Genomic DNA, 27,014 nt, shown 5'->3' on the forward strand with positions numbered 1-27,014 from the left:
ATAAAACATTACAAAAACTGTTTCCCATTCAACCTGACTGCTTTGTTTCCCTTAATTCTGGGATTTTCCATCATTTGCATTATCTAATTGGTGATAGAATGGTTTCATGGTACCATAAAGTAAGAGACTAACAAGAAGTTTTAATTGGCTTGCTTGTCCAACTACTACACAATTATAAAGACTGCCTTTTTATGTGTGTGTGTGTTTTTTTTTAAATCCACCCTATGAAACTTATCTTTATGTCCATCTTTTCTCTGATACGCTGGGATTTAAAGTGAGCTGCTTTAGCCTCATTAGAAATAAAAGCTATCGTGTTAATGTCTTCTAGATGACCTTTAGTAATTTGAGAGATATTCTTCATTTTTCTAGGCTCGACAATCTATTTTTTCCCTGCTCTTCTAACTCCTGTGGCTTCTGTATTTGACAGTAACAGCCCCACTCGCAACAAACCTGAGCCGTCACATCTCTCTCTTTTGGTTATGGAGTTCAAAATGGGGTTCCTCACCCATCTAAGAGTCAGGTATTACTTTGTTCTGACTGTGTGAGAAGTGGAAGGCTAGTGAAATGAATTAATCGGATCTTCAAAGTGAAACAGACCATATCTAACTTGTAGCCATGTCAGAAAGCCTGTCCACACTATCATTACAAGCTCAGAACAGAGTGTGGGGAGAACCTATTCTATTTAACCTAACCTATTTGTGGAGAGACAGCCCTGACTGCCATTTATTACTTTTAATTCTAATTACAAATAATGCATGCTCACTGAGAGGGTTTGAAAGTTCATTTTAAAAAGCCCAAGTCATGGTGTTATGAGTGTTTTTTGCTCTCTCTTGAGTGCTTAGATTTTCAAGCCCTCTTGGAGCATATGAATTATTTGCATACATGGAGAGATATATATATATATCTGTATATCTATATATATCTGTGTATATCTATATATATCTGTATATATATATCTGTATATATATATCTGTATATATATATCTGTATATATATCTGTATATATATATCTGTATATATATATCTGTATATATATCTGTATATATATCTGTATATATATATCTGTATATATATCTGTATATATATATCTGTATATATATATCTGTATATATATATCTGTATATATATATATACACACACACACACATACACACATATTCTTTTGGTCTTGTCTTCAGTTTGTTCCTCACCTTAGAATTTTTTTTTTGTTATTAATAAAATTAGAGTGTTAACAAAACCTCTGGGCTCAGGTAGTTTCATTGGTGAATTCTACCAAACATTTAAAGAAGAAATAAAACCAGTCTTAGACAGTATAAACTCTTTCAGAAAACAGGAGAAATGAACACTGCCCAGCTTATTTTATGAGGCCGAAATTTCCCTGATACTAGAACCAGATACAGTCATTAGAAAACTATAGCTACTATCCCTGATAAATGTAAATATTTCTTAATGAAATATTTGCAAATTTAATCCAGCAATGTATATAAAGGAATGCAAGGCTGGTTTAACATTTGAAAACCAAATGACATATCCAAACCAAGTTAGGTTGATTCCAGGAAAGTAAGGTCAGCTTCACATTTAAAAGTCACGTATTTTTCATTATATACATTGTATGTATATCTGTATATATACATTATATATAATGTATATAATGTATGTATATAATGTGTATATATGTAATGATTCTCCCTAGAGATTATCAGAAATGCATTTGATAAACTGTATCACCATTCATGACAGAAACTCTTAGGGAACTTAGAAAACTTGCTTACCCTGATAAAGGACAATTATAAGAAATCTACAGCAAATATCATTAGATGGTGAAATATTGAAGGTTCTTTTAAGTTTGGGAATGAGAAAACAATGCCACTATTACCACTCTATCTTCTATTGAACAATTATTCCTATATGGTCTAGAAGATAAATAAGAAATTGGAGAAGAAATAAAACTGCCATTATTTATGATGATGTGATTGTATATGTAAAAATTTCAAATACATTTACAGATAAATATTTAGAAATAAAATTTACATAATTACTGAACACAAAACCAATATGTAAAACCAATGCCATTTCTGTATCAGCAAACAAAAATTTTAAAGATACTTAAAGAATAATACATTTAAGACAGTATTAAAAACATCAAATAATCTAAGAAGACACTGAACAGACATGTGCATGGCCTGTATGCAGAAGCCTAATAAACTTCAGTGAGAAAAATCAGAAATGACAAGTATATGAACAGATTTATCTATCATGTTTATGGTTTTGCATTTTTTGTCTCATTTCTCTCCGAACTAATAGATTAGATGCATTTCTAATCAGTATCTCAAGGGCGTGTGTGAATGCGTGCTTGTGTGCTTTAGTGGGATGTGACAAACTGCCTCTAAACTTTATGTTGGAAGGGCCTAGAATAAGGAAGATGATCTTTAAAAAAATCAAAGTGGGAGGCCGAGGCAGGTGGATCATGAGGTCAGGAGATAGAGACCATCCTGGCTAACAAGGTGAAACCCCGTCTCTACTAAAAATACAAAACAGTTAGCCGGGTGTGGTGGTGGGTGCCTGTAGTCCCAGCTACTCAGGAGGCTGATGCAGGAGAATGGCGTGAACCCGGGAGGCGGAGCGTGCAGTGAGGCAAGATCGCGTCGCAGCACTCCAGCCTGGGTGACAGAGGGAGACTCCACCTCAAAAAAAAAAAAAAAAAAAAAAAAAAAAAAAAAAAAAAAAAAAGAAATCAAAGTGGAAAGGGTTAATATTCCAGGTATTAAGACTTATTATAATGCAACAGTAATTAAGCATTCTAGTATTTGTGCAAGGACATACAAACACACAGTGGAATAGAGTCACCTAACAGACTCTCATGTGTATAGACAGTTAATGAATGACAAAAGTGGCACTGAAAAGCAGCTTAATACAGCCTTTTAAATAAATGGGATGGGGTCAACTGGGTAATCATATGAAAAAGACAATGAAAGTTGATATCCATCTCACAAATACAAAACTTTCTAGGATGATTATAAATGTTAATGTGAAAGATAAAATAACAAACCTTCTGGAAGATAATATAGGAGGTATATTGTTGCTTATGGAGTAGGCAAAAACTTCTTAAACAGGACAATACTCTGGCTATAGAGGAAAAGACTGATAATTTGGAGTATATTGAAAGTAAATGGGCTGGGTGTTGTGGCTCACATACGTAATCCCAGCGCTTTAGGGGGCTGAGACGGGAGGATCTCCTGAGCTCAGAAGGTTGAGGCTGCAGTGAACTGTGATCATACTCTAGCACTCAAGCCTGGGTGACAGAGCAAGACTTTGTTTCAAAAAAAAAAAAACAAAAAATCATCAAAAGAAATCATGAAGAAAGCAAAAGCGGCTGGGCATGGTGGCTCATGCCTGTAATCCCAGCATGTTGGGAGGCCGAGGCAGGTGGATCACAGGGTCAGGAGTTCGAGACCAGCCTGACCAATATGGTGAAACCCTGTTTCTACTAAAAATAGAAAAATTAGCCGGGCGTGGTAGCAGTTGCCTGTACTCCCAGCTACTCAGGAGGCTGAGGTAGGAGAATAGCTTGAACCCGGGAGGCAGAAGTTGAATGATCCGAGATCGCACCACTGCACTCTAGCCTGGGTGACAGAGCAAGACTCCATCTCAAAAAAAGAAAGCAAAAGCTAGTTATGAAAGGATTCACATTTTCTTTTTTGTATGTTGATTTTGGTAAATTGCATTTTTTTTCCTTAAAAATTATGTTTTACCTAATATTTTTAAATTTTGGTGTAAAGTTATTCTAATATCTTATTTACTACTTTAAAGCCTGTAGAATCAATGTTATGTTTCCTTTTTTATTTCTGACATTAGTTATTTGTATCTCTACTTGATTATACTTGCCAGAGGTTTTTAATATTATTAGCTTTTTCAGAAGGCTTCTTTGGAGGCTATTTATTAACACTTAAATCTGTTTCCTTCTTTCTCCCTTCTTTGGACTAAATTGCTGGATCTTTTTCTCTCCTAAATTCTTTAGATGGATATTTAACATACTGATTTTTGTAGCCTTTTATCTTTTTAATATATGCATTTAAACCTACAGATTTCTCTCTAAACATGATGAACTGTATCTCTAAAGTTAAGGCAAATATTTATATTATCCTTCATTTAAAAGATATTTTAAAATGTTGACTCTGTTGTCTTTTTTGAGTAATGTGTGATTTAGAATTGTATTGCTTGATTTCTAAACATGGAGACTTTGTTTTATCTTTTATTATTGATTTCTAATTTAATTACATTATATTAAGAAAACATACTCTTCATTTCAGTATGTTGCCATTTATTGAGATTTACTATAGCCCAAGATGTGATCAGCTTTCATCAGTGTGCTGTGTATGCTTGAAAAGAATGTTTTAGGTTAAATGGTCTGCTTAAGTCCATTAGGTAAATTGCTGATTATGTTGTTCAGATCTTCCATATCCTTACTTTTTCTTTTCATTGTAGCAGCTATTGAGAAAGTTATTGCTACTATGTTTGTGAACATGTTTTTTTCCTTAGAGCTCTGCCAATTTTTGCTATGTGTGCTTTGAAGCCTTATTTGAAGCACATATATTTAGAATTACTTATTTTCCTTATGAATTACATTTTTATCAATAGAAGACTTCCACTTTGTTTCTTATGCTTTTTGCTGTAAAACATTATCTGTTATTAATATAGCTATACTTGCCTTCTTTAGTTTAAAATTTACATGTTATATCTTTTTACTTTCTAGTAATCTTAATCATTTTTATACCTTTTCATTTGTATCTTCAGTAAAGAGCATAGGTTTGGAGCTCATTTTTTATCTTGTCTGCTAGTCTTTTGTTTTTTACTGAAGTATAACTAAGTCCATTTACATTTAATACAATTGTTTAAATGCTTGGATTTAAATTACTATTTTATTGTATATTTTCTATTTGTCTTATCTGTTCTATAGTCCTTTTCCTTTTGTGTTTTTTGGATTTATCAATTACTCTTTACTATTTAATTGTTCTCTCTGGTATTTTAAAAACTGTAATTTTACCAACTGTCTTTTATTATTATTATTATTATTAAGACAAGGTCTCACTCTGTCACCCATGGTGGAGTGCGGTGGCATAATCATAGCTTACTGAAGCCTTGAACTCCTGGGCTCAAGCCATCCTCCCACCTCAGCCTCCCAAGTAGCTAGGACTACACTACAGGGGTGCGTCACTATGCCAAGATAATTTTTATGTTTATTTTTAAATTTCTAAATTTTTTTGTAAAGGCAAGATTTTACTATCTTGTCCAGGCTGGTCTTGAACTCCTGGGCTCCAGCAGTCTTTCTGCCTTGGCCTCCCAAAGTGCTGAGATTACAGGCCTGAGCCACTACACCTAAGCTTATCTTTTAAAACTGCATACATTTTTGCCCTTTTTGTTTTTTGGTACTTTCTCCTATTTCCTGACAAATTAAGCAAACTTAAGACCTGTTTCCAGACAAATTAAGCAACCTTGAGATTCCCTAACTTAATAAATTTCACTTCCAAGTTACACATTGTTATTTTATTTTAATTCTTTCTATATTATCTCCATAAGACATTAATACTGTTTATATGTTTAGTATTCATTTAATCTGTTTTATTTGCTCTTTCTTTCTGCATCTTCAGGAATCTGTTTGGGATTATTTTCTTTCAGTCTAAAGAGCATCTTTTTGTATTTCATTTAGTGCAAGCCTGCTAGGTGACAAATTCTTTAGTGTTTTTTGTCTTAAAATAGGTTTCTTTCATTTTCTTCTTGAAAAATATTTTTACAAGGTGTAGAATTCTAGTAGGCAGTCTAAAAAAGATCATTCCACTATCTTCTAGCTTTCAATGACACTAACTTCTTAACAAAAATAATCTATTTATTGATTCTTTGAAGGTCATCTATTTGTGGCTGCTTTAAAGATGTTATTTTTAGCTTTTTTATAGCAGTTTTACTGTATTCACCCATTTATAGGATTTATAGGGCTTTGAAATCAGTAGTAGTTTGATTCTTTCATTTTATGTTTTTAGGAATGATCTTTCTATAGATAATATTTCTGTGTTATTCTCTTTATGATATCTTTTTTTCTGGGACTCCAATTATACGTAGGTTAGAGTTCTTCACTGTATCTTTTATCCTCTTATTTTCTCTGCAATATTTCCCATCCTTTTGACTATTTCTTCATTCTGGATTGTTTCTTTTTATCCTTCTTTGAATGCACTAATTTTTTATTCAGCTGCTTCTAATCTACCATTAAGTAGATCTGTTGAGGTTTTAATTTGGCTATTTATCAGTTCTAGAATTGCTCAGTTTTTAAAATTATTTCTAGTTATCTGTTGGCATGCTTTCTTTCTTTTTAAAAATTTAAATCAGGGTCTCATTTTGTTTCCCAGGCTGAAGTGCTGTGGCGCGATCATAGCTCACTGCAGCCTCGACCTCCTGGGCTCAAGTGATCCTTTAGCCTCAGCCTCCCAAGTAGCTAGGACTACAGGTATGGACCACCACACCTGTCTAGTTTTTAAAATTTTTTGTAGAGACGGGGTCTCTCTATGTTATCTAGGCTGGTCTCGAACTGCTGGACTCAAGCAATCCTCCCAACTCGACCTCCCAAAAGTGTTGGCGTGACTGGCGTGAGCCACCACTCTTTGCTGAAGTTGTCTATTTTGTCAGTTCTCTTCTTGGAGAGATTTAACATAGCTATTTTAAAATGTGAGTCTGATAATAATCTAGGATCCCTGCATGTCTTTTTCTGTTGTCTGTTTTCCTATTGATTTTTGTTTATTTTTTAATTTGTGTCTCCATTTTTCTATTTTTTTTAAATTTTATGCTGTGCAAATGCTTAGTTTGATCTCATCTTTTCCCAGATAAGGTTTATGTTTGCTTTTGCCAGGGACCTGGGGCACTAATATTCCAAGATCATCTTGAGGTATGTTCAAAGGTTTAGACGCTTTGAAGTTGAATTTTAGCCCTGAAAACGTTCAACCTGCTTACTTCTAGTTTACCTTTGTTACTAGTGTAATGGAATTTTAGATCCTAACCCCAAGTGAGAGGTGTTAGTAGGGTCAGTCTCCCTTAGAGATCAGGGTCCTCCAGTCCCTTTCCCCTGATAATGTGCCCACAGACTCTGACAGGAATCCTGGGGGGTGTTGAGGGGTGGGGGCAAAAGGATCCCCCATGAGCCAACCTCCCCTCCCTAGGTCTGTATTCTCCCTTGAATCCTGGCTTGCTAATTTTTTCTTAATTTAATATTCCCTTTCCTCTTCCCTTTAAGATATATATAAACTCACATTTGTGTGTTCCATGTTTTTTATATATATGTATATAAATATAAAATATATATAAATGTTATCTCATTATATAATTATACATTATGTAGCCATTAGCTTATGTATTATTATTATTAATTTTTTTTGAGACAGTTTTGCTCTTGTTGCCCAGGCTGGAGTGCAGTGGCACGATCTTGGCTCACTGCAAACTCTGCCTCCCGGGTTCAAGCGATTCTCCTGCTTGAACCTCCTGAGTAAGTGAGACTGCAGGCTCCAGCCACCATGCCCAGCCAATTTTTGTATTTATAGTAGAGATGGGGTTTCACCACGTTGGCCAGGCTGGTCTTCAACTTCTGACCTCAGGTGATCCACCTGCCTCAGCCTCTCGAAGTGCTGGGATTACAGATGTGAGCCACTGCACCCGGCCTCGTGTATTATTTTTACAATATACAATTTACAGCCAAATACTTTCACTTGGCAACATACCATAAACATATTTTACATGGCATTCAATGAGATGTGATTTTAATAGCTCTTGATTGTCCCACTATATGTACAAATAAATTTTTTTATTCTTACTGCTATTTTTGGAAATTCTACTTTTTTTCTTTTGTAAAAATGCAAGTAACATTGGGATAAATATATTCTAGGACATAAATATTTTTGCATATCACTGATATATTTTCCCCTTAGAGAAGACTTCTATGAGTAGAATCGGTGGTTCAAAACGGATGGGTTGACTGGGCTCAGTGGCTCACGCCTGTAATCCCAGCACTTTGGGAGGCCGAGGCAGGCGGATAACCTGAGGTCAGGAGTTCAAGACCAGCTTGGCCAACATGATGAAACCCCGTCTCTACCAAAAATACAAAAATTAGCTGGGTATGGTGGTGCACGCCTGTAATCCCAGCTACTTGGGAGGCTGAGGCAGGAGAATCAATCTAACTTGGGAGGCAGACGTTGCAGTGAGCCAAGATTGTGCCACTGCACTTGAGCCTGGGTGGCAGAGCAGGACTCCATCTCAAACAACAACAACAACAACAACAACAAACAAATAAAACCAAAAGGGATAGGTTTTTAAATTATTTTGATATTCAATTTCTCTGTAGAATATTTGTGCCAATTCGTATCTCATTGGTAGTAATGTCAGTGCTTCTTTTAAGCACTGCTAAGAAAACACTCCTTTGTCATTTTTATTTTATTTTGGGTGGGGGGGACAGAATTTTGCTCTGACACCCAGGCTGAAGTACGGTGGTGTGATCACAGCTCACTGCAGCCGCAAACTCCTGGGCTCAAGTGAATTTCCCACTTTGTCCTCCCAAAGTGCTTGGATTACAGGTGGGAGCCATAGTGCCTGGCCTATTTGTAAACATGTCAGAGATCTCAGTTCATCCTGGGGTTTAGTCTTTTGATGTTATCTTATTATTCTTTTACATTTGTCATTTTTATATACATTTACATTTTTAAATAAACCCTTTTATTTAAAAGCCAACCATAGATGCTTTGGGCAATCACATTTATGTGTTCCATATAGAGCTGTTTTAATGGCTATGTTATAGTGTTATGTGAAGATTGTGGCAGAAATGGAAATTATAAGTGTGAAGATGATGCAATTATTTTAAAAATCTGTGTTATTTATAAAAGCATGTGCACTATGATTACAGCTACATAAAACATTCAAAGAAAATTTAGAAAATAGGCTGGGCACAATGGCTCACACCTGTAATCCCAGCACTTCGGGAGGCCCAGGCGAGTGGATTGCATGAGGTCAGGAGTTCAAGACCAGCCTGGGCAACATGGTGAAACCCTGTCTCTACTATAAATAAAAAAATTGGCCAGGCATGGTGGCACGCTCCTGTAATCCCAGCTACTTAGGAAGCTGAGGCAGAAGAATCCCTTGAATGAGCCAAGATCATGCCACTGCACTCCAGCCTGGGTGATAGAGTGAGACTCCTCAAAAGAAAAGAAAATTTAGAAAATATACACAGTGGATGCTGTTGTATTATGATACTGATTAGTTATTGTTTTTCTTATCTCCCCCCTCAAAACAATTCTATAGGGTTGTGCTATTATTTTTTAATAATTAAATGATTAATGCAAACCCAGATATTGTGAGTTCAATTCAGACTACTGTCAATAGATCTACTATTTATTCAGCCAGTCAGTCATCTTATAAATGGTTCAAATGAGTTAAAATAAGTGGACATCTCAGCTGGGCACAGTGGCTCACGCCTGGAATACCAACATTTTGGGAGGCTGAGGTGGGAGAATCACTTGAGCTCAAGAGTTTGAGACCAGCCTGGGCAACATAGCAAAACTCCATCGCTACAAAAAACAAAAAAATTAGCTAGGCATCATGGTACTCACCTGTAGTCCTGGCCACTTGGGAAGCTGAGGTTGGAGGATCGCTTGAACTCAGGAATTGAAGGCTACAGTGACTTGTGATCACACCACTGCACTTCAGCCTGGGCCACAGAATGAGACCCCATCTCTTTAGGTAATTAGATAAATAAGGCCTTTTTGTTATTTCCCCAATAGTAATAATGTGTTTATTGCTACTGATTAGAAAAAAAGATACAGTAAGAAAATAAAAATGTGCTATTTCAGTGAAAAGATTAAAGAAAAAAAGACAATACTGAAGTAGAACCAGGAATGAGACTAATGAAAAACAAAAATTCCAGAATCTCCAAACATGTGGTGGGTGGGCCATATATGAATTTCACTGTTTTTTTTTTTTTAATAGCCAAAATGAAAAGCACATCTGATCAACACAATTTATTTGTCCCTGAGATTAAAAAAATAAAACACAAACGGCCAGGTGTGGTGGCTCACACCTGTAATCCCAACACTTTGAGAGGCCCAGGTGGGTGGATCATGAGGTCAAGAGATCGAGATCATCCTAGCCAACGTGGTGAAACCCTGTCTTTACTAAAAATACAAAAGTTAGCTGGGTGTGGTGGCACGTACCTGTAGTCCCAGCTAATCTGGAGGCTGAGGCAGGAGAATCGCTTGAACCTCGGACGTGGAGACTCCATCTCCATCTCAAACAAAAAAACACAGACTCAAAATGCCATCCAACTATTTAGTTCTTTAGACAGAGCTGTGAAATTCTAAGATCAGGAATACATGTGTCTTCACAGCCCTCCTACACAAAATATTGTGTAATGGGTTGGGCATTTTCAGTAGTTTTCTGTAGACTTGGCAGTCCTGTCTCAGAGATCACACCCAAGCACAGTTCAGTTGAGGCAATTCTTTTTGATGTCAGTAGGACAAGGTGTAGAGCCCTCTGCTGGCCTGAGATAGATTTATCTGCATAATCTAGGGATAGATTTGATTTGATACTGTTTTGTTTTGTTTTGTTTTTGAGATGGTTTCACTGTGTCACCCGGGCTGGAGTACAGTGGTGCAATCACAGCTCACTGCAGCCTCGACCTCCTCCCCGGGCTCATGCAATCCTTCCGCCTCAGCCTCAAGTAGCTGGGACCACGGGAGTGTGCTACCACACTTGGCTAATTTTTTTATCTAAAATTTTTTTTTCTGTAGAGATAGGGTCTTGCTATCTTGTCCTGGCTGGTCTCCAACTCCTGGGCTCAAGTAATACTCCAGCCTCGGCCTTCCGAAGTGCTGGAATTATAGGCGTGAGCCACCACACCTGACCAGGATAGATTTTAGAGTGGTTATAAAGAAATCAGTGAGCTGCATACTTTGAGGCAATTTTTATTTTTCATTTTTTTTTCCCCTTCATGCAAACTGTGATATCAGGTGAGAGATAGTACTTCATGGAATATCTGGGATACGGTTACCATATTTTGCTACTTTAATATGGGTCTGCTGGCCTTGAAAGACAATTGAGCTGGGGCAGTGCTGATAGTTTCTTATTAAGAGAGGAACCTAAACTCAGATTAATTCCCACACAGATGGACATCCTATCTCTACTCACAGATAAGCCAATCATGGAATGAGAATAGCAACAATTCCTCTCAGACAGTAATAATCTAGGTTCTGCATTAATATACAGTCCACCCCCCGCGCTGACCAGAACCCGTGGACATGGCGAACCAGGTTATCAAGTGCAAGGCTGCAGTTGCCTGGGAGGCTGGAAAGCCTCTCTCCATAGAGGAGATAGAGGTGGCACCCCCAAAGGCTCATGAAGTTTGAATCAAGATCATTGCCACTGCAGTTTGCCACACCGATGCCTGTACCCTGAGCGGAGCTGATCCTGAGGGTTGTTTTCCAGTGATCTTGGGACATGAAGGTGCTGGAATTGTGGGAAGTGTTGGTGAGGGAGTTACTAAGCTGAAGGCGGGTGATAACTGTCATCCCATTTTACATCCCACAGTGTGGAGAATGCAAATTTTGTCTAAATCCTAAAACTAACCTTTGCCAGAAGATAAGAGTCACTCAAGGGAAAGGATTAATGCCAGATGGTACCAGCAGATTTACTTGCAAAGGAAAGACAATTTTACATTACATGGGAACCAGCACATTTTCTGGATGCACAGTTGTGGCTGATAGCTCTGTTACTAAAATAGATTCTTTAGCACCTTTGGATAAAGTCTGCCTTTTAGGTTGTGGCATTTCAACTGGTTATGGTGCTGCTGTGAACACTGTCAAGGTGGAGCCTGGCTCTGTTTGTGCCATCTTTGGCCTGGGAGGAGTTGGATTGACAGTTATCGTGGGCGGTAAAGTGTCTGGTGCATCCCGGATCATTGGTGTGGACATCAATCAAGATAAATTTCCAAGGGCTAAAGAGTTTGGAGCCACTGAATGTATGAGCCCTCAGGATTTTAGTAAACCCATCCAGGAAGTGCTCATTGAGATGACTGGTGGAGGAGTGGACTACTCCTTTGAATGTATTAGGAATGTCAAGGTCGTGAGAGCAGCACTTGAGGCATGTCAGCAGGGCTGGGGCGTTAGCATGGTGGTTGGAGTAGCTGCTTCAGGTCAAGAAATTGCCACTCGTCCATTCCAGCTGGTAACAGGTCGCACATGGAAAGGCAGTGCCTTTGGAGGGTGAAAGAGTGTAGGAAGTGTCCCAAAGTTGGTGTCTGAATATATGTCCAAAAAGATAAAAGTTGATGAATTTGCAACTCACAGTCTGTCTTTTGATGAAATTAACAAAGCCTTTCAACTGATGCATTCTGGAAAGAGCATTCGAACTGTTGTCGAGATTTAATTCGAAAGAGAAAAACAACACCTATCCTGTTGTGATGTGATGGGGGTAGCCTAACAGGCAGGCAGAAACGCCTCCTAGACCTTCAGCAGCTACTCCAGAGAATGGTGTAATGTGTGTCATTCATGAATCTCTGTAATCAAGGCAAGAATACTTCAGTCATGGACCTGTTTTCTGGACTCTCCTTCACATAAATAATTGCTAGCTCATTAAGGAATATTTTAACATAATAAAAGTAATTTCTATAAAAAATATACAGACTATTGGACAATGAAATTTTCTTGCATATGGAAGAACCAGAAAAAATGTTGATCTGAAATATTTTAAGGTGGAAACCAAACCCTCAACTTACCTATAAAAATCTCAGTGAAGCACTCTTAGAATGCCTACCTTCTTCTTTTTTTTTTTTTTTTTGAGACAGAGTTTCTCTCATTGCCCAGGCTGGAGTGCAGTGGTGCAATCTTGGCTCACTGCAACCTCCGCCTCCTGGGTTCAAGTGATTCTCCTGCCTCAGCCTCCCAAGTAGCTGGAATTACAGGCACCCGCCACCTCGCCTGGCTAATGTTTTTATACTTTTAGTAGAGACGAGGTTTCACCATGTTGGCCAGGCTGGTCTTGAACTCCTGACCTCAGGTAATCCGCCTGCCTCACCCTCCCAAATTGCTGGGATTATAGGCATGAGCCACCACGCCTGGCCTAGAATGCCTACCTTTGAGCATTGTTATTTTCTGATGGACACACTATGATAAATTATTTGTGGATTATAGCTCTGAGTTATTTTGGGTGTTGTTATTTATAATCTAGTGAAAAGATGGGGAAATAGCTGCTAAAAGTAACTTTTCTTTTTCTTAAGCTAGCAGGCCTGTAGCCTACTTACGCCACTTTTAGGTTGTGATTTTAGTTTCTCATATGCCTATGGTAGAAAGCTTGTATTTGTTTTCTTTAATAGAGGAAGACATAATGTCATTCAGCAAAAGCCAAAACAGATCTTAAGAATTTAAGGATGTGGAGTGGGGCCATGAAAATGCATCCCTGCCTTAATCCAAAAATAAAACTGTGATTTGCTCTGTTAAACAATTCTTATCCATCTTGACCTTGTCCTTAATACTCACAGTATGTTGATTATTTATACTTGACATTCCTGGGAAAACAAGGGAATATAGGATACGGTAACTGGTAGCTAGAAACTCATATACCCTATTTGGGAAAATAACAAATACATTCATGAAATGTTACACACACACACACACACACACACACACAAAGACATTTATGGATGGTTGAGGAAATACCACAGGGCAATTGTTAATTGAATGCAAAACCAGTTGACAAACAGCACAAACGCCAAGAAAACTCAGTTTGCTCAACTACTTATAGTCATGCAAAGAGCACAGAAAGATTTAGTGCTGGTTAAGTAGAGATGATGTGTACGTGAGATAATGATTTTCAATTCCTCTGAAAAGGATTTTTTTTAAAGAAAAAAAGTGTGACTATTGTAATCAAACACAGACTTTTAAAAGTCAAAACAAATAGTATTCATGGCATATTACATTTGAATATCACCACGTAGTTTTCATAGTTCTTTTCGCGTATCATTTACTCTTGCCTCATGCAAGCTCCCCCAAAAAGACAAGGGACACATTTTTCCTGATTTACTGATGAGAATATTGAGGGTCCAAAAGGTGATGAGGTTTGCTTAGGGGGGAGCAATGAATATATCCTAGGAATTTTATCCACTCCATGTTTTTTCTTTAAATAGTTAATTACCAATAGGTTTAGACATAACAGATAACCTGATACCTTCATTTTTCCATATGATACCCACAATGTTTCCTTTTGGTTCCTTGGTAAACAAATGAAGAAAATGAGATTAGCAGCTACAGCCTCTGCCTATATTGACCAGCCATCTCTTTTATTTATTTTTACTTGATAAATATTTAATTCAGTAGGCAGCCAGTGGCCTTTTTTTTTTTTTTTTTTTTTTTTGAGATGGAGTCTCACTCTCTCGTCTAGGCTGGAGCGCAGTGGCCTGATCTCGGCTCACTGCAACCTCTGCCTCCCAGGTTCAAACAATTCTCCTGCCTCAGCTTTCCGAGTAGCTGGAACTACAGGCGCCTGCCACCACGCTCAGCTAATTTTTGTATTTTTAGTAGAAATGGGGTTTCACCATGTTGGCCAGGCTGGTCTCGAACTCCCGATCTCAGGTGATCTGCCCGCCTTGGCCTCCCAAAGTGCTGGGATTACAGGTGTGAGCCACTACGCCCGGCCTCAAGTGGCTTTTATGTAGTTATAGCACTGTCCAGAGCTAGGGGAGATTTACAAGACCCATGTCCACCCTTCTCATCCTGAAGTAGTTTGCAGTCAATTTGAGGAAACATGATATACACTCAGGACTAGGTGACAAGCCACTGTTTTGGATAGTACACCATTAAGTGTCAAAATGTGGGGTGGCAGGTGTGCTGAGTTCGCTGTATGATTCAGGAGTGGCCTTTCAGCAGAGGTGGGTCTGATTCAGGTGAAATGGGACTTCAACTAGATTTTTTAATGTTTGATTAGACTCCTTGAGTGGGTAGAGCTGGAGAGGGCATTCTAGTGGCATGAAGCTTGGTTTAGGAAATGGGAAACGAATTTGGGAAGGAAGATGGTAGGGATATAGGAACGTCGAAATGATATTTAAGTTGAAGAGTTGGGATTTGATTCTGCAGACATGGAGGAACCATGAAAGAAATCTGTTTTGCTTATTTTCTGCCAGTGGAGCTACGTGAGGAATGAGAGGTTTTGAGATTACCATTACAGCCCAGTAATATATTACAGTTCTGAGGTGTGGTTCAAAGACTGGGGGACTGACCAGATACTTTTGTTTGTTTATATGAGGTTTTATAGAGTGCTTTTAGCATGCTTTGTATTTTGGTGAATGATGAAACTTGGTGAGATAGTTTATCCCGTTGGTTGTTGATGCTACCTCTTTTATATGGAAAAAACGATGTCTGAGGCTGTTAGCAGGATGATGGCTTGCTAGGCAAAAGTCTTTTTGTGGCTGATCATCATGATGCCAGGTCCGGAGCCTGTCAGTCACTCCAGCCCTGCTTCTCTCTGCCAACTCCTAGAGGAGCTGGTAGGCCAAGCATTTTTCTAAGCATGCTATAGATACTATATTTTACGCAAGAGGAACCGAAGCTCAGGCTTAGAAGCATGCTGTTGTGGCCAGTTTGGTTCTGCTACTCTGGAAAATATTAGGAGGCAATGGCTGCAAAGATTTAAGATAGGCTGTTTTCTGGGGCTGTGTAGAAGAACTGTAGCTAACTGTAGCTAAAATAGGTATCATTACCACTAACTGGAGGGCGGTGAAGGATAGAGTGGAGAGGGCATTACATTTCAGAAACTTTTCTTTTTTTTTTTGAGACAGGGTCTTGCTCTGTTGTCCAGGCTAGAGTGCAGAAGCATAGTCATCATTCATTGCAGCCTCAACCTCCCAGGCTCAAGTGATCCTTTCACTTCAGCCTCCTGAGTAGCTAGGAATAAAAGTGTGTGCCACCATCCCTGGCTAATTTTTTTAAATTTTTAAATATTCTGTAGAGGTGGGGTCTCACTGTATTGCCTAGGCTGGTCTTGAGCTCCTGGGCTCAAGCAATTTACCTGACTCTGCCTCCCGAAGTGCTGGAATCCTAAGCATGAGCCACATGCCTGGCTACAGTTCAGTTGTTTTCTTAAGCCATCACAGTATCCATGTTACCTCTTAAGAACTGACCTGTCAATGTAATCATGCACTGCTCTTGAATAAGTGTATCTTAGCTATTCCCAACAGACTTGCATTTACTGTTTTTTAAAAACATTATTTAAAAAATTTTAACTGTCACAAAATACACAGAACATTAATTTACCACCTTAACCATTTTAAGTGTCCAATTCAGTATTGTTACGTTATTCATACTGTTGTGCAGTCAATCCCCAGAATTTTTTCTTCTTGCAAAACTGAAACTCTGTACCCATTACATTGCAACAACTTCCCATCCCCCATCTCCCCAACCCCTGGCAACCACCATTTGACTTTCTGACAATATGAATTTGACAATGCTATGTACCTCATATAGGTACAATCATACAGTATTTGTCCGTTTGTAGCAGGCTTATTTCATTTAGCCAAATGTCCTCCAGGTTCATCCATGCGGTAGCATGTATCAGAGTTTTCTTCTATTTAAAGGCTAAAAAATTTCCCAGTTTATATATATATATCGCATTTTGTTTATCTGTTCATTCATGGATGGACACTTGGGTTGCTTCCACCTTTTGGCTGTTGTGAACATGCTGTTATGAACATAGGTGTACAGATATTTCTTTGAGATCCTAGTTTTAATTCTGTGGTGTATATATCCAGAAGTGTAATTGCTGGATCACATGGTAATTCTATTTTTAATTTTTTGAGGAACTGCCATATGTTTTCCATAGCAACAGTATCATTTTACAGTATCACTAATAGTACACAATGCTTTCAATTTCTCCACATCCTCGCCAGCACTTATGTTCTATCTTGTTGTTGTTGTTGTTTTGGATAGGGCCTTGCTTTTTTGCTGGGCTGATGTGTAGTGGCGTGACCATGGCTCACTGTAGCCTCGACTTCTGGGGCTCAAGTGATCCTCCCATGTTAGCCTCCCAAGTAGCTAGGACTACAGGTGTGTGCCACTATACCTGGCTAATTTTTATATTTTTGTAGAGATGAGGTTTTGCCATGTTGCCCAGGCTGGTGCTTTATTTGTTGTTGTTGTTGTTGTTGTTTGTTTGTTTGTTTTTTAAATAATAGCCATCCTCTTGGGTGTGAGGTGATTTCATTGTAGTTTTGATTTGCATTTCCATAATGATTAGTGATATTGAGCATCTTTTCATGTGCTTGTTGACTATTTTGTGTATCTCCTTTGAAACAATGTCTATTCAAGTCCTTTGCCCATTTTAAAATCAGGTTATTTGTTTTTTGTTGTTGACTTGTAGGAGTTCTTTCTATATTCAGGATATTAAATCCTTATCAGAGTTGATTTGCAAATGCTTCCTCCCATTTTGTAGGTTGCCTTTTTACTCTGATTGTGTCCTTTGATGCACAGAAGTTTTAAATTATGATATAGTTCAATTCATTGATTGACTGTCCCTAAATGTAAAGCTTAAACTAACTGGTCTATACATTGTATCTTCCTGTTCATGCTGGAGATTACTTTATGAATTTCTTAATTTGTTAAATACAGAAATAGCATCCATCTGATAACTCATTTACTTTGTAGTCTCGACCCAGTGATTACAGTGGATTTTTGTTTTTCACTTCCACCATATTGTTCTTCTCTTTGTTTTACTTGATGTGGATCAAAGGTATTAGGGAAATATACCCAGTTAAGAAAAATGTCACAAATATAGGGCATGCATATATTGAGCATATGCATCCTAAAATGGTTGAACACACTGTTATTCTGTAATCCTAATGAGCAGTTTTCCAAGGTGTTTATAGGCCGTGGAGCAGGCTTCCCTGTGAGATTTGTAGATTTGTAGTTTGTCTCCTGGCCCTAGGTATAGTACTAGCTGCTTTCTCATTCTGTCCACATTCTGTTGGTCTGTAGCTGGCGAGGTCTTTCTTGGCCAGAAGATCCCTATTCAGTTCTTTTTTTTTTTTTTTCTTGGCAGGTTCATTCACTGTTTCGTGGTTTCTCCCCCAGTTTCCAACCTGGACCCCAGATAAGTCGGTTTCCTGGGCCTTTTGTGGTTGAAGGCACGGGAGCTATTATTGTCCTGTGGTGCCCAAGTACAGCCTGTCCTTTGACATTCCCACAAGTATATAAACAATTTTAAAAGGGATATCATATTCAGATGAATTAAAGATGCTAGTTCAGGGAGTTCTCTGATTGACTGTCTGGACTGTCTGATTTTATAATTCCCTGCAGGGCTACATAGCATCTCTCCCTCCAAAGAAAGAGGTGTAGGTTTTACTATAGAAATGAAGTTGAGGCAAATGTGGTTATAAAGATAAAATGACTGCGTGAAAAAAAATGTGTATCTTAGGAATCTACACTGAATAGTATAAAATGCTGTTTTTGTTTCATATATGTATGCATATATAAGTAATTTACATAGAAATGATTTTGCAATGTATTAGTCATGGCTTATTTTTTTGTAACTGAATTAATAGCATTTCAACATTTTTTATTTTTAAATATAGCAAGATCAACTTTATACCTGGGCTGCAGTTAGTCAACCAACACACTCGTTGGACTATTCAGAAGGGCAGTTTCCTAGGCGAGTCCCATCCATGGGGCCACCATCCAAACCTCCCAATGAGGAACACAGGCTCGAGGATGCTGAAACAGGTAACCGTTTCCTTTGTCTTCAGAGATAACTGGAAGAGGCAAGATAGAGAGATATAAGTTTTATTAAATCTTAGTTTTAAGTAATCTTTTATTTTTAATTGCATTCAGCTATAATCTTTAAAAAATTTTTATTTTGGGGTCTTTTCTCTCTTCGTTCCGTTTGTTGTCTTATTTTGTGTTATTGGCTGGGAAGCTAGTGTGAGATTAGCCTCAGGTTTATTTGGAGGAGTTCAGCAGGATGATGACCCCAAGCCTGGTTTTAAGAAAACACTTTATATTTGTCATACAGAACTGAGAACCATATTTGCGTAACAATGCTTTATGGAATATGGTTGTTTTCTCCTTTTTTTTTTTTCCCTTCTTCTTCTTCTTTTTTTGTTTTTTGACAAGGTCTTGCTTTGTCACCCAAGCTAGAGTGCAGTGGAGCATGGCTTACTGCAGTCTCAACTTCCCTGGCTCAAGCGATTCTCCCAACTCAGCCTCCCAAGTAGCTGGGACCACAGCCATGCACCACCATGTCCAGCTAATTTCTTTGTAGAGCCAGAGTCTCACTCTGTTGGCTAGGCTGATCCAGACTCCTGGGCTCAAGCAATTCTCCTCCCTTGCTCTCCTAAAGTGCTGGAATTACAGGCATGAGCCACCGCAGCTGGGCTTTTCTTCATTTTGTTGTAATAAATTCCCAACTTCCTCCTGGTGGACTGACCAGGCATAAATGTTGATTTCTGAAGCATGAGTGAGGAGTAAATAGAAGAGCATCATTGCTATTCATACATTTCTCCTCCACCAGATTTTCCTAAATGGTAACATAGATATTAGAGTTAAGAATTTTGATTTTTTTTTTTCCTCATGGGCTCATAGAGAGGAAGATAGTCATTGGAAACTTATTTTGGACGCATAGTAGAAGAGCATAACTTAAAAGCATGGAGCTTGGGCTCTGCCAACTTATTAGCTTTGTAATCTTAGGCAAATTTCCTAACAACTGTATTCGGTTTTCTCATCTGTAAAATGGTGATGAGCATAGCATGTACTGCGTAGGGCTGTTTTGAGAATTCAGGCATTTATATGAAGCATTAGAATGTAGAATGCAGTACCTAGCTCCATGTGTTTAATATTGTTTATTACAATTATTATCATTGTTTCACGTCATTGCCTTATTCATGAGGTCCCTTTCAACCAACAATGACCAACAATGTAAAAGGTTTTATTCCAGTCCCCCAACCAAAGTTCTGCACTTGCCTCCCATTTTTATCCCAGTCTCTGGAGGAATGTATTTTCGCCTTTTTTCTTTCCACCGATGCACTGAAATGAGGGCCCCCACTTGACCTTGAATCTCCCTTTTGAAATGTCCAGTGCTTTTGAAACACTGCTCAATATTCACTAGGTGGGCTGTACTCCCTGAAATGAACAACAAATGAGAGAGAGAGTGTAGGAAGTGTTGTTCCAGGTAGGACACTGAGTTTGTTGTAACACTTACAGAGAGCAATTTCTCAAAGGCTAAGGCAGACTTCCTTTAAGCAAAGATCTTCAGAGATCAGAGACCTCTAACGTGATAGCACCTGAAAAGCAAGCAAGTTAAAGGACTTTTAGTTTTCAAAGGAAAACACACAATTAAAAGTATTGATCTCATTTTCCACACTACTCTATTTATGATAACATTTATTGATACAAAATACTTAGGGGTAGATATAGTTGAATTAATCAATTGCGTGGAGAGCCCTTTTAACAGTTGTTTATATCCCGTGTTTTGCATCATTGATTGGGTGATATTTTCATGTTTTCTCTTCCCTACTGTATCATTCTCAACTTTTCTAACTGAAACATTTATATGATATTCTTAAATTTTAGGGAACTTTATAAAGCATTATGAAACATTTTATGTTGCTGGTATATATACTGGTGGAGCACTTGACTAGAAGTTAATTGAATGCGATAACCTGAATTTTAGTTTGGTAAAAGATGATAGTTGGAATTGATACCAGGAAGTTTGTCACCTGGTTTTTGCTTCATGATTTGATGTAGCTTGCAAAATGCCAGAGTAAATGATTTTTAATGAAATAACTTGTCTCCTTTTTAAAAATGCATTCTTGAAGAGGATGATGGAGGTAAGAAGTAATTTAACTTAGTGACTTATTTTTCTCTAGCGGATCTATTATAAACCCCAACAGTCATAGAGCATTTTTTCATCAGAGTGATCTAATGGGTCTTTCTAAATTTTTTCTGTTGTGACTCCCTGACGTTCATTTGGAAAGACGCCTCCATGAGACAGCCTCATTCCCAGAACTATACCACACTCTCTTCTAATCGGTCAGTTGTAAGAGTGGGAATGTCAGTGTCATAGGTAACCTTTGCCTACAGTCTCATGTTTTACATCAATCACAAAGTTTGATAATATAATTAGTAATGATCTATTTGTAGTTAACTGATAGGTGCACATTCTTCTGTAGTGACATCTTGGTTAAATCCACTGTATATAACACATGACCCCCACCCCCACCCCCCTTTTTTTTTATGGATTCTTACTCTGTCACCCAGTCTAGAGTGTAATGGCACAATCTTGGCTCACTGCAACCTCTGCCTCCTGAGTTCAAGTGATTCTCCTGCCTCAGCCTCCCAAGTAGCTGGGATACATGCGCCCACCACCATGCCTGGCTAATTTTTGTATTTTTAGTAGAGACGGGGTTTCACCATCTTGGCCCAGCTGGTCTTGAACTCCTGACCTCAGGTGATCCACCCCCCTCGGCCTCCCAAAGTGCTGGGATTACAGGCTTGAGCCACTGCACTGGGCCTTTTTTCCAGCTCTTAAAATTGGTTACCTAATTCACATGTCCAGCTAGTTCAGATTTGTGGTACTCTCTCTTCTGCCTTTTTCATGTATCTCACTTTAACTGCATAGGGAGCATCTCACTTTAACTTTTTCATGATCTCTTCTGTGAAAGATGGTTTTTTCCTCCTTTATGGATTGGTGAAGGAACTGCCCCTTCTTTGTATGAATTGGAAGGGCTGAGGCCATGGTGAGGTCTTGGTGCCTCTTCTCACAGTGAGTTGCAGATTCCTGGCAGTCCTTTGTTCTCATCCTGGCTCCCTCTGCAGTTGGCATTGTCTCCACAGATGGGCCTAAGGTGTTAACGTTGACCTGTTGAAGTCTGCAGAACACTCCTGAAGGATAAGACTGGCTGGGAAAAAAGGAAGTAATGTGCTTCCCATGTTGGTGGCATTAAACAAATAAAAAAACCCAAACCAGTTGGTGGCAAAAACATTGATACAAAGAAACCCTTTCTATTTATCATTTTTCTTTATCTTCTCCCTCAGTTTCCCTTGCCTATACACAGCACTCACCCACCCATCCATGGCTGTTTCCCACTCATAGACTCTTTTCTGGAGTCCCATGACACCCTATTCATATCTCTGTCATCTGAATGCTTTATGTATTGAATTTTTCTCTTTATACATATACATGTCTTCCTCATCAGCTTTCAGAATTTCAACACTTTCTGGCATATAGTGTATACTTAAACATTTGAGTGAATGATGAAAATCTTTTGCTGGAAAAGATCTAAATAAACATCTACCTAGCACATTAATGCAAGATTTGAGGGAGAGTTTTGTATGGGCTAAAACAGTTCTTGGACCAATTTAGGGGCTCAATACCAAGTTTCAAAGGTCATTCAATAGATTTGAAGAACATCAAGTAATTAACTTGAGTTTTCAAATTCACGGAGAACCCAGAGCAGGAGCAGGTGTGGAGATGTGAATAGGGACTTGATCATTGTCATTTCATCTGTGGAAAATCATATCCCTTACCTGTCTTTGAAAATGTGAATGGCTGAGAGGAAACAGAGAACTGACTTTTTAGAAAGGCAATCAAGGCACAGAAAATCCTAGAAGAAAATATATGGAAGAGGATCTGGTAGAAACATGGTAGCTGACTTCCTGCTGCAACAAATAAAAGAAAGAAAACAAAGAACCATGGCAGAAGATTTTCATGTGAAAATCCTTTAAAGTGCAGTTATGCACTGGCTGAATACATTGTAATTCACCTTTGTTCCAAAAAAAGATTTGAGCAGCTTATAAATATGTAAAATGTACAAAAGGATCATAAAGGAATATAGATCAAACTAAAAGCAATTTAGGATGGAACAATAAAATGAAGCTGAGATAAGACAGCCGAGTGAAATGTATCTGATAAGGATCTGCCATTTCTAAAGGTAATTGGAAATTTAGCCCTCAGGTGCAAAGCAGAAAGGGGAATGTGAGTGTCTTCCTCAGTGTCCGATTGAAAACACAGTCACTCAGAGAAGCACAACTAATATCCCAAAGAAGTGTCTCTAATGGTTCCTAAGAGAAGAAATTCTGTGCCGTGCAATGTCAATACAGTATTAACTCATTTCCTTTTTTTTTGAGACAGGGTTTAACTCTGTCACCCAGGCTGGTGTGTAGTGACATGGTCTCAGCTCACTGAAGCCTTCACCACCTGAGCTCAAGTGATCCTTCCACCTCAGCCTCCCAAAGTGCTGGGATTACAAGTGTGAACCACCATGCCAGCTAATGTTTTAAATTTTTTTGTAGATACGAGGTTTTGTCATGTAGCTCAGGCTGGTGTTGAACTCCTGGGCGTAAGTGTTCCTCCCACCTTGGCCGCCCAAAGTGCTGGGATTATAGACATGAGCCACCATGCCCAGTCCATTTCTGTGTTTTGTTCAAATGTTTTAACATAATTTCGGTTGAGATAATGCAGAAATTCTATAAGGGATTAGGGGAGACTTGATAGTATTCTATCTCCCTGAGACTCTCACTTAAGGAATAAAATGTACTGGAATAGATTGACTGTGTCTCCCAAAGATAATTCTCCATTTTCAACATGTAAATATATAATATATATATAATATTATATATATTATATGATTGGCTTATGATTATATATTATATATAAATTGAATATATATCATATATTGAATTAATATATTGAATATTATATAGCGTGTGTATGCATGTATGTGTATATATATACATGTATATATACATGCATATAGTTTTTATAAAATTGGCCTTCATTTTCTCCTGTGCTAACTAGAGCCTAGATGTGGCTATATTTTGTTGACAATGAGAGGCAAAGCCTCAATACTATTAAATAATCAAATAAGCAGATCATGGAATTGGCCTCATTTAGGAAAATTCAAGTGTTTAACCACATTTTCATTTGTGGAAAGACATGGTATATCAGAATTAAAAACATCTTGCATTTATTAGGCAGCCAATTATAAGTCATGATATTTTAATGGAGTTTAATGAATTCGGTTTCAGTTAAATTGACTGGATTTGAAACAAACTGGTATATACCATTAAAGAAGCTATAATATAATAATTTTATATAGCTTCATTTTAACTTAAAATGTCTGTTTAGAGACTACTTCATTCATTTTTAGAAGGCATATTTTGTATGTATATTTTAAAAGGCAGTTTATTTTCCATTCTTAGCAGAGGCATATCCCGCTCATTGTCTTACTGTCTTCTCTCTGTAAATACACAGCTCATCCAAGTATATTTTGTTTCGTGAGTGAAAGGCTTATTTTGTGATGATAAAGAGGTCAGTCCTGAAACATTTGGAGTCCATAGGGAGTCCAGAATTTTAGATTATGCTCAGAATTTTGAGGTAACTTTTTAAAATGGAATATTTAACGTTTTTTTTTTTTTTGAGATGGAGTCTCGCTGTGTGGCCCAGGCTGGAGTGCAGTGGCGCGATCTCGGCTCACTGCAAGCTCCGCCTCCCAGGTTCACGCCATTCTCCTGCCTCAGCCTCCTGAGTAGCTGGGACTACAGGCGCCAGTCACTAAGCCCGGCTAATTTTTTTGGTATTTTTAGTAGAGACGGGGTTTCACCGTGTTAGCCAGGATGGTCTCGATCTCCTGACCTCGTGATCCACCGGTCTCAGCCTCCCAAAGTGCTGGGATTACAGGCGTGAGCCACCGCGCCCGGCCGTATTTAACTTTTTTTAAGGAATGTTCTTTCTCCCTCTCTGCTTCTGCTTCATAATGAATTTTTATTTTATTATTTTTTTTTTGTTGAGACTCGCTCTGTGGCCCAGGCTGGAGGGCAACGGCGCGATCTCGGCTCACTGCAAGCTCCGCCTCCCGGGTTTAAGCGATTCTCCTGCCTCAGCCTCCCAAGTAGCTGGGACTACAGGTGCCCACCACCAGGCCGGCTAATTTTTGTATTTTTAGTAGAGACGGGGTTTCACCGTATTGGCCTGACCTTGTGATCTGCCCGCCTCGGCCTCTCAAAGTGCTAGGATTACAGATGTGAGCCACCGCACCCGGCCTGATTTTTTTTTTTTTTTTAAAGAACATTCTGGTTTCTTAATTTGAAGGATGGGTGAAGGAGGTGGCCATTTTAAATGTACCCTTGAGAGCTCTCTCACCGGGGTACTCTTTGAAAATAATAACCATTCTAGTGATGAATATTTGATGGAGATGATCAGTCTGTCCTAGAGCGGGGTTTAAGGCAATTCCTGAAAGTGCCCTGGATCCTGGGAGGAGGAGAGTGTTGGCAACGTGGGAGTCGGGAGTTCCAGGAGTGATCACTTTCATTTAGGGAGCTCTATGAAAGTTGGAACTAAGCTGATATCTCAGATGCACCTATCTAGTGATTCCACCCTTCAGCCATTACTGGTACATCAATTTCTCTCTGCTCCCTAAAGGACACTTTCACCATTTTTCATGCTTCCCTTTACTTTCTCCCTCCTATACCTTTCTCCTTCTATCTCGCTTTCTTTTATTCTGTATTTTTTTTCCTTATCATGTATTTTTCTCTCCTCTCTCAGTGGTTCTCACTTATTTTCTCTTTATTTTTCAGTAGAGTTATTATGTACATCTCTTTCATCTTAAAATCTTGACCCTCTAGAACTCCTATTTTCCAGCTTATGATTTTGAAGACAGCATTTCAACCTACAAATTTCTCTTCGATGTTTTAACACACAGATTCAAACAAATAAAACTATAGTGAAAGGGATGGGGTTGGGAGAATGAATTCAGTTCAGGTAGCCATTGAATTAGACAGAGAGAAGCTGGAAGTTTGGGTGTAGATGTGCAGAATATTTTGCCTGATGCATCTTTCTAATAAACGTGGTTTTCTAAGTATGTTTTTCTGCTACACTGTACTTGTTCTTTACCATCAAAGCCCAGAAGTTTACTTTTTGGGTCCAGTTACCGGGTCAAGGACTGTAGAAAACAGCTAGAAAGCATTTTGTGCATTTCTAATGTGAAGAACTCTTCGTGTACCACCAGGAGAGCCTTTAGGCTCTTATGGCACGATCTAAATAGAAGAGGAAGAGAAACTTTTCTCCACTGGCACAAAGCCAACACTTGTCTTCAGTCTGTTGTGGAAGTGACGAAAAACCATAGAAAATGAGAGCGTTCTGGAGTTTGGATTTGCTTTAATATTAACTGTTAACTAGCTTTGCTGTTAAAGATCTTTATTAAAATTTGGCTAACTCTGGTGTTAAGTTCAGAGTAGAGATTTGTCAGTATACAAGAGAAGAATCTCTTTTTGATGAGCTCAATGACATGCTATATTTATCTGGGAAAATGGTTGTATTTTAGGGCCAATTGTTTATTGCCACCGTGACACTTACTGGTAAGTGACTGCATCATGCTATTCTCAATGATTTTTGTTTTAAACTATACACTCTTAGCTGAGATTCATGAAATAGCTAAAGGCAAGGCAAATATCTGTATTGTCTCTTGTAAAATCCTTACTCTCTCTTTCTTTGCCCAGGATACCCCCACTTTTCCTGGTGGAACCCACTTTCATGGTCTCGTCATTGTTTTGATCTTTCATTTATTCTTTCATTCACTCCTACAATTACTCAACAAATATTTTAAGCACCTACTAAGTGCCAGGTACTATTTGGATGTGGGGGATACAACAAGGGGAAAAACTGACAAAAATTCTTGCTTTCACAGAGTTTATGTTCTAGTGGAATGAGAGGTATAAATAAGTAGGCAACCATATGCATTATGGAGTATATGGTGTGATGATCCAGGTTACCAAGAAAGTAAGGGTGAGTGTGTGGTGAGTGCCAAGGAGTGGGTGGGGTCGCTGCTTTAGCAAAACTCCAGAGGAAGCAGCCACAGAGTAGAGCTTGCAGATTTTGGGAAGAAGAGTGAGTGCAGTGCTCTGGGCAGAGGCAGTAGCCACTGTGGCTTTGGTGGCCCAATGGAAGAAGCATGACTGGTG

At 38.5% G+C, this 27,014-nt stretch overlaps 1 protein-coding gene and 1 pseudogene across 3 annotated transcripts in view; both read left to right on the plus strand.

The window, feature by feature from the left end:
- Positions 1 to 27,014, plus strand: part of FMN2 (formin 2) — a 392,431-nt gene that overhangs the window by 69,738 nt on the left and 295,679 nt on the right. For 2 of the 3 annotated variants that reach the window (XM_055234932.2, XM_055234935.2), the window contains exon 3: positions 18,635 to 18,782. In XM_055234932.2, the coding sequence (XP_055090907.1) occupies positions 18,635 to 18,782 (148 nt within the window). Of the gene's footprint in view, positions 1 to 18,634; positions 18,783 to 20,872; positions 20,885 to 27,014 lie in introns of all 3 variants that reach the window. The other variant, XM_063613470.1, reaches the window with a different exon arrangement.
- LOC129458741 (alcohol dehydrogenase class-3-like) lies at positions 11,044 to 13,165 on the plus strand (annotated as a pseudogene).

The sequence above is a fragment of the Symphalangus syndactylus genome, chromosome 19 (genome assembly GCF_028878055.3).
Source record: "Symphalangus syndactylus isolate Jambi chromosome 19, NHGRI_mSymSyn1-v2.1_pri, whole genome shotgun sequence".
Taxonomy (NCBI): Eukaryota; Metazoa; Chordata; class Mammalia; order Primates; family Hylobatidae; genus Symphalangus; species Symphalangus syndactylus.